The sequence below is a fragment of the Limulus polyphemus genome, unplaced genomic scaffold (assembly GCF_000517525.1).
Source record: "Limulus polyphemus unplaced genomic scaffold, Limulus_polyphemus-2.1.2 Scaffold5392, whole genome shotgun sequence".
Lineage (NCBI taxonomy): Eukaryota > Metazoa > Arthropoda > Merostomata > Xiphosura > Limulidae > Limulus > Limulus polyphemus.
The window spans coordinates 49,391-58,132 of record NW_013671002.1 but is presented as its reverse complement, the minus strand read 5'-3'; the positions used below and the strand labels follow the sequence as shown (position 1 = coordinate 58,132).

At 30.3% G+C, this 8,742-nt stretch overlaps 1 protein-coding gene across 1 annotated transcript in view; it reads right to left on the bottom strand.

Annotated features, from left to right (window-relative positions):
• Window positions 1-8,742, bottom strand: part of LOC106472512 (transcription initiation factor TFIID subunit 4-like) — a gene marked incomplete at its 3' end in the record, with an annotated part of 34,391 nt that overhangs the window by 14,571 nt on the left and 11,078 nt on the right. The window contains exons 2-5 of the mRNA XM_013933168.2: window positions 5,408-5,569; window positions 3,581-3,667; window positions 2,292-2,384; window positions 1,732-1,824 (exon numbers count right to left, since the gene is read on the bottom strand). Of these exons, the coding sequence (XP_013788622.2) occupies window positions 1,732-1,824; window positions 2,292-2,384; window positions 3,581-3,667; window positions 5,408-5,569 (435 nt within the window). The remainder of the gene's footprint in view (window positions 1-1,731; window positions 1,825-2,291; window positions 2,385-3,580; window positions 3,668-5,407; window positions 5,570-8,742) is intronic.

The window sequence follows — 8,742 nt, the reverse complement described above, 5'->3', positions numbered from 1 at the left end:
CAGAACAAAGTCATAAAAGTAGTTGAAAAAAGCCAGAACAAAGTCATAAAAGTAGTTGAAAAAAGCTAGAACAAAGTCATAGAACTAGTTGAAAAAAGCTAGAATAAAGCCATAGAACTAGTAGAAAAAGGCTAAAATAAAAGCCATAGAACTAGTAGAAAAAAGCTAGAATAAAGCCATAAAAGTAGTTAAAAAAAGCTAAAATAAAACCACAAAACTAGTTGAAAAAAGCTAGAATAAAGCCATAGAACTAATAGAAAAAAGCTAGAACAAAGCCATAAAAGTAGTTGAAAAAAGCTAGAACAAAGTCATAGAACTAGTTGAAAAAGCTAGAATAAAGCCATAGAACTAGTAGAAAAAAGCTAGAATAAAGCCACAAAACTAGTAGAAAAAAGCTAGAATAAAGCCATAGAACTAATAGAAAAAAGCTAGAATAAAGCCATAGAACTAGTTGAAAAAAACTAGAATAAAGCCATAGAACTAGTTGAAAAAAGCTACAATAAAGCCAAAAAATTATAGAGAAAACTATGGGTAGTACAAATAAACCACAAAGAAAAAAATTGGGAACAAAGTAACAAAACTAGCAAAAAGAAAAAATCTATACTAATAAAACAGCCTGTGTGTGTCAGTCAGTCAGCACCATATCTCCAAGAAGAAAGAACCCAGAGACCTGAAACTTTTCATTCATACTATGGGAATTCTCGAAAGATTTTGGCCAATAATTGTGCCTGATAGCCCTTAAGCCATAAAATAGAGAAGTATAAGCTGCTATCTATTGCCTGGTACAACAAATTGTTAGGGAATAAGTGTTTAATAATAAGTTTTGTAACAACAGGTTTAAAAAAAAAAAAGTATAAAAAGTGTTAAAATTCATATTATTGGCCAAAATTATTATATTTAAATGTTTATTCAAACTAATTTAAAATTCATAGAATGCTTGAAAACAATATGTCTTTCTTTTTAATATTAAATAGTTAACATGTATTGTTACATGAAAAGTGAAATTTTCATCCTTTCTGTTTAAAAATAGCTAAACATCGGCCCACTGTTCAGGTAATACCAGGTAAAGACAGCTGGTCAGGAATAAAGAAATAAAATTATGAAGAAAGATCAGGAACAAAGTAGCAAAACTAGCAAGAATAAAAAGAAATACAGGAACAAAACTACTAAGAAAAAATAGAAATACAGCAACAAAACCAACAGGAAAAAAAAAAGTACAGGAACAAAACTACGAAGAAAAAAATAGAAATACAGCAACAAAACAAGTAAGAAAAATAGAAATACAGCAACAAAACCAGAAAGAAAAAACAGAAATACAGCAACAAAACAAGTAAGAAAAAACAGAAATACAGCAACAAAACAAGTAAGAAAAATAGAAGTACAGCAACAAAACAAGTAAGAAAAAAATAGAAATACAGCAACAAAACAAGTAAGAAAAAACAGAAATACAGCAACAAAACAAGTAAGAAAAAATAGAAATACAGCAACAAAGCAAGTAAGAAAAACAGAAATACAACAACAAAACAAGTAAGAAAAAATAGAAATACAACAACAAAACAAGTACAAAAAATAGAAATACAGCAACAAAAGAAGAAAAAAAAAGTGAACAAAGACGTGAATGCAGCAGAAACAAATCTAGGGAAAACACGACACTCGGCTCATAATAGTTTACAGTACTTATGACTCATGAACCACTGCTGAAAAGAATTTCATACATTAACATATAATTACCTGAGAGGTGGTTGAAGCAGCTTGTGAGTTTATGTTGGACGTTTGAACAGTAAGCGGCTGCGTGAGTGCTGAAGATGAGGTACTGACCACCATCTTGTTAGAAAAAATCATGTAAACAGTTCAACTAGTTCATGAAATGCATTGTAATAAGCAGAGCTAATTGTAACAGGTACCGAACAACTTTAAAAACTGATCAAATTCCTCAACTCTATATCATTATCTAAGCACATTCATAATAAATAAAAAAAACTTAACTATTTTTCTGTCAGTGTACACTTCATCTCATGGCATCAAAGCATTACTTTAATGATAATTTACACCATTTAATTTCCTTAACATCTTTTTTTGATACCATACAAGAATGTGCTACCACAACATCCGGCAGTAAAACACACTGCATTACCGTTACCTTATATTATTTTAGTTACAGATTATAACTTGCATACATTGAATGGGGAAAGATGTTAGTAATAAAAAGAAGAAAGTTTCCGTGTACGTAGGAAATTGTTAAATTATGTAGGATAAAAAAGTAATGTATAACAAAAATATCAGTTACTTACTGTTGTGCCAGGCTGGGGTATGTTTACGCTACTGAGTGTTGGTCCTGCCGTAGAGTTCTGCAGCACAGTTCTTGTGGCTGGAACTGCTGTAGTCTAGACCATTTCAAAAAATTCAAGCACGTGAAATCGATGAATTTAAACATGAAACATTCAGCGTATCATCTAGAGTCAATTTTGAGTTAAATTGAATTCACGAGACCTTCATCAATACACTGAAACATAATGATCACATGTATTTTCATAGTCCAAAGAAAGTTTATAAAACAAAGTTATCTTTTACATTATCAAAGATGCTAACTCTAAATGATATAAAATAGGAATGATTTAATTTCAATGGGCAGTGCAGAAATCCTCAGAGCAAAGCATACAAAGTGCATGATTTTCACACATTTTAGATGATTTTACATAACCACCAGTCAGAATTACATTTTTCCGACACCATGCTTGGAAAGTGGTCTGTACTGGAACGTCATCTGTAATCATTGTAAATAATCACTTTCGGTTTATTTTATAGGTATTGTTAAGCCTCACTTTCTCTGTGTTCCTGATCTCATTGTATTTTGGTCTGTGTCCCGATATAACAACGTTCTGTATCAGGATGTAATTTCTTCTTATACTCTAATTGCTGTGGTTAAGTTTTTCTTATTTTCACCTTTATTTCACTTTTGGATATTGTTAATTACTTCACTTGTGATTTTTTTTTTTCAGTTTGCTTTGATACATTACATCCAGTAAATCTTCTCATCTCCAGTGTTCAGAAGTCCAGTCCTCGACTACAGAAACTGATATAGATGTCGCAATTTCTTATTGGGCTAACTTCCAATATGATGTGTGATTGGCTTTAACAGCTAAGAAGTTAATGGTATTGTTTAATTTCACCCCATAACAAAAGCACCTGATCATGTTATACCACATCTGATAACATAACACGAATTAGAATTTAAAGGTTATATAATAGCATAATATAATATTAGAAATCAAGATGATTCTGTAAAACTAGGAATGTATGACATAATAATTCTCTGGTAACCATGAAATTTAGTCTACAATATTTAGCTGGAAGAATGGACTACTACACATTTTATTTGTGTGAGAAAACAGGTGTATAGGGAAGAGAAAATTTTACACATAACATGCTGTTTGAAATAATAAAAACCTTACCTGTTTCACTGTAACAGTAGGTGAAGCCATAGTTAGTGCTGCTGTAAAGTAATAAAAACCTTACCTGTTTCACTGTAACAGTGGGTGAAGCCATAGTTAGTGCTGCTGTAAAGTAATAAAAACCTTACCTGTTTCACTGTAACAGTAGGTGAAGCCATAGTTAGTGCTGCTGTAATTTCTTGGGGTGTCAAAGTTCTTATAATCTGTGTTCCGGGCTGTTTGGATAGTCAGGAAATAAAGTAAAATCTTTATGTTTTAATGAACGTAAATAAAACATCCATTTTTAGTGGAAATGATACTGTTTTTTTATTAGCATAATAGTAGCTGAAATAAAAGTTTATAGTTCATAACTGACTAGGACTTTAATAAATATACTAAAAGATCTCACCAAAGAGTTCTAGCTAATCTTATATAAAAAAAAGCAAGTCCCTTTCATTCTGTAATGTAGTTACAATGCACAACCTACAAAAAAAACTTAACCACTGAAAAAAGGAAGAAAAAACTATTGAAACAGTTTAGTCTATAAATAAATGGTCATGCACATATACAAGCATGATTTTAAACATTTTAACCAATCATGATCTGACACACTTATATCTCATGTTTGGCATATCATAGAATGATAAACTAAGCACGTAACAAGAGCCCTTTTTTTCTGTGGTTTGAAACTCTATGTAGAATGTGTAATTTACTTACTGTAGCACTTGTCATGAAGCAATCAAGAGAAACATTGAAGAAAGAAGTTGGTTTCTTTGAAGTAAATGTTTTTGAAAACTTTACTAATGGTTAGGTGATTTTATTCATTTATTTTTAGCATCTAAAAACATATGTTGTTTAAACATTTATTTTAAATATTATTTTGTAGTATTAATTCAAAATAAATACCTCTGTGGACAAAAAAAACTGATTTACGAATGTTAGGCTTAGATGGCCGAGTGCAAGATCATAGAAGTGTATAAGGCTTAGTAAAAGATGTTCTGTGTATATTACAAGCAATTGAACATTTTATTCACACTGTTAATATGATTGTTTTATCATACCTACTTAGGGCAGAGTGAAACACAAATTTGAAATGAAAATAAATAATCTCATGAAGCAAGTTTAAAATTTGTTAAATACATGCACACGAAATCCTAATTAAAAAATGCTGACTTGTTATTGTTTTAGTTTAGTTAGCAATATTTCTTTTTGTTCTTAAATAATAACTGTGTGGTTTAGAATACCTTAAAATTTACACTTTATGGAACAATAAAACCTTATTATAACACAAAAGAAGTACAAATCAGGAACAAATGCAAGTATTTGAATTATTTCTTATAAAAACATTTTCATAATTTCCCAAGATTTCGAAACCAATAATGCATAAAACTAAATATATCAAACTAAGGTTTTTTATTTTTCTGAAACTACATACCTTTGAGAAAGTTCTTGTCAAGTTTTGAACAATTTCATCTAGTTTTATTTTTAGAATGAAATATGACAGGCACTACATAACCTATGTCAAGTGAAAGTAGCCAGGTCTGGTAGGGCTGTGCCATCTAAACCTTGATGATTTTGTAACCTAATGCTTACTAAACAATTATCAGAAAAGTTATAATTCAGTTATACCCACATTTAGCCTTTGTGCAAAAAAACAGCTTTATTGGAAGGTGAAAGACTATTAGTACAGTTAGAAATAAACTAAAGAAGGTGAGATTTCTTTTCAAATATCAAAAAGTAGAAGTAACTACATAGAATTACAATATTCATGCCCTGAAAGACATTTATATTATACATTTTCTTATATTCAGGGCTAGTTTCATGGAGCAACATAATTCTACACATAAACAAAGAATTTAATTATTTCTCTGGCACTTTATTTAATAACAGAAACATAAAAACTGTATAAACAATGAACAGTTTCACATGTCAATACAAATCAGTAGTCAATAAGAAAAAAAATAAAAAGAACACACCTGCACATTCTGAAGTCGATATGATGGTGTTTTGCTCACAGAGGTTGCACCAGAACTTTGAACGGGGCCTGGGGCAAGATTAACCACTTGAAATTGACCATTTTCTGTCTTCACAAGAAGTGTTCCTCTCATAAAGGCTCCGGGTTGAAGTGTTATGGTGTTCTATTCAAGTAAAAATCATTCTAAGTTTTCTTAAAAGCATTTCAAGTATGTACAACTATTCATAAATTCTTGTGATACAGAATAAGGTGTAGCATGAAATAAAATAATTGTTACAAGCTGAATCTATGTGCTATTTGCAGGGCACTGATTTTCCATAAGATTAACCCTCTCACCACAGGTAAAACAAAATGTACATGTCACGACCTTTTAGAGACTAAAATAAATACAATTGGGTGCCATCTATTGAATGGCACCACAAACAAAAATCCATAAAATAATTTCACACTTCAGGTATTCAAGATTCAGACAATTAGAAAACTAACTACAATATGTGCAACAACCATTTCCTTATCACAGAACACAGGTCACAAAAACTAACTTAGTTTTTGTGACCTGTGTTCTATGATAAAGAAATGGTTGTTGCACATACTGTACTACAGTAGGTGCAACAACCATTTCTTTATCACAGAACACAGGTCACAAAAACTAAATACAGTATGTGCAACAACCATTTCTTTATCACAGAACACAGGTCACAAAAAACTAAATACAGTATGTGCAACAACCATTTCTTTATCACAGAACACGGGTCACAAAAACTAAATACAGTATGTGCAACAACCATTTCTTTATCATAGAACACGGGTCACAAATTGCCAGTATTTCTCTCTGATATTTTATACTATATTATTTAAAACCAACAAAGTTCTAATCTATCAAATGACATATTATATTACACTTTTTCATCTTCAGTTTGAAATCTGTGTGCAGATCAAGAAGATTTAGGAATTATTCTATGACGTTATGTCATAATTAGAAAGCTAGTTAAATTATGATAGTTACAGAACATCATTTGCTTTGTGCATGTTATTATTATGGATTCGTAGGTGAATTATTTAGGTAAATAACAATTATTTAGTACTAATACCATCAATATAAAAACATAGGTTTCAGTTTCATTGGCAACTGACAGCAAAAATAACAAGGAGTCAAAGGTAAGTACTATATTTCTTGTTTTTCAGGTATATTCTTTACTTATTATTCTGAAAGTAATTAAAATGTAAAAAGTAAAAACTTGTTAGGTTAGATTACATTAGAGTACGTAACAAATGGAAAAAATATTAATTCTTCACAAGGTATGTTCTTGAACAGCTTGTACATCATATCATTCAATACGGTAATGTGAGCTACTTGTTTGCAGAGTGATTTATAACTTGTGTGGCAGGATTATTGGTTAGACGCTGTTCAAAGTGCAATAAGCAATAAAATAAAATATAAACAGGTGTAGATTGTAATAAGATATTTATGATAAACAAACTTACTTTCCTGTTACAATCTTAAATCATTCTACAAAAAAAGGGTAATTTAGATTCATTTCGTATTTTTCGATGGTGGCTACAAGGTCAGTCAACTCAACCAAGTTTGTTTAGAGTTATGGTCAAGAAAATAAGGTAAAATATCAAGTTTTATTCAAAAAAATGTTTGATATTTATTTAAGATGCCTTAGAGGTTTTGCAAATGAAATTTGATAATTTTTAGATGAAGGAAAGTAATTTTAATCTTAACATGAAAATCACTTTGCACTTGGAGCAGTTAGCATTCTGACTCCACATGTTCACAAACAAATCTTCAGTAAAAATATTTAATTAAAAAATCTGATTCTCTGTGCATAAAAGACAATGTTTACTGAAAGCTTGACAAATTTTATGAAGATACACAAAATGTATTCAAAGTTATAGTGTGGAAACTGATGTCATTTTGTAGTTACAAGGTCGGTCACATTGACCAATCCCATATGGATAGTGTTAATCAGGAGTTCTGCAGAATAAAAGGAGGTTCAACAGGAAATGTATTATGGAGCATACCTAACTTCCCTTATGTTAAGAGTTTAGAGAATGAAAAAGTCTATACATGATGTGTAACAAAATGCAACACTCTTTATTCAATGCAAAATAAACAATTAAAGACATGATGAATGTTTAAGTGAAAGTGTTTTTACTGGATATCTATATCTAAGAACCACTGCTATATCTGTTAAAACTACGACTAGGTCTGTAAGAACTTTTAAATGTGACTAGAACTATTAGATCTGTAACACATGTTGTTTTATACTGAGAAAATATAGCATTATATATCCATTAAATAATAATACTATCCTTCTCAGAGCATGTCCACATAACTTTTGGTTATCAATATCATAAAATAAAGGACAATATATCTGACCTGCCAGTATAAAAGATCACTGGCCATTTCTGCATATGAAGTTTAACTTTACAGAAATTATTCTCACAAGAAAGTGAATGACCCAGGACAAGAGATAGCCAGGGCAGTGGTCATTGGTTTTTTATCCATATATTTCAAAATGCATGTGCCAAAAAATTCAACCCAACAGACACTGAATATATATATTTCCCTGGTTTTAAGGAACACAGATCTCACATTAAATATTTGCAAGCATGTGTAAAGCACCAGCTCATTCATTAGAACTATAAATACAGATCCAGACTGTATCGTTCAAAGCCAATAATAACTTGCACAGCTCACAAAAAAAATGCTTAATCAGAATGTAGAATTGACTTGTATCAAGTTTGATGATATTTGAATTGTATCAGTTACAGAACTTCTTTTGCTACAGATGTAAAACACAATTATCAGAACTAAATTACAAAGTAAGTAACATTTTACCATCTTGAATTTTTCAGTCATTTTCAATAGAAAATCAATTCCAAGAGCAAAAGTTAAAGTTAAAAAATATAATCAACGAAACCAAAAGTTAAACAGTTTTACCCTAACACAACAGAAAATATCTTCAATGTTATTTTTCACTTTAAACTCTTTCCAGACAGGTCACAGTTGAAAGGCCATGTTGTCGCTTTTGTTGACTCACATTCAAAATATTATTGAACTATTATTTCACGAATTTATGTCAATAAGTTTGGTATCAAACTGTAGATTATAATTCAAATTTTAGAATTATACACTACTCAATTTAAAAGTAAATACTACAAAACACAGTTAAACATCGATTTTTGTGTGTCATGTGGTATGTTGAATGTAGCACTGGTTCAAATTAGATGTTTGTGAAGTCAAAATAATACTAAGTCTATAGTTTTGTATGAATTAGGAACTAAAATTACCAATATTGATAAGCTAGAATATAAAATAAGAAGGTC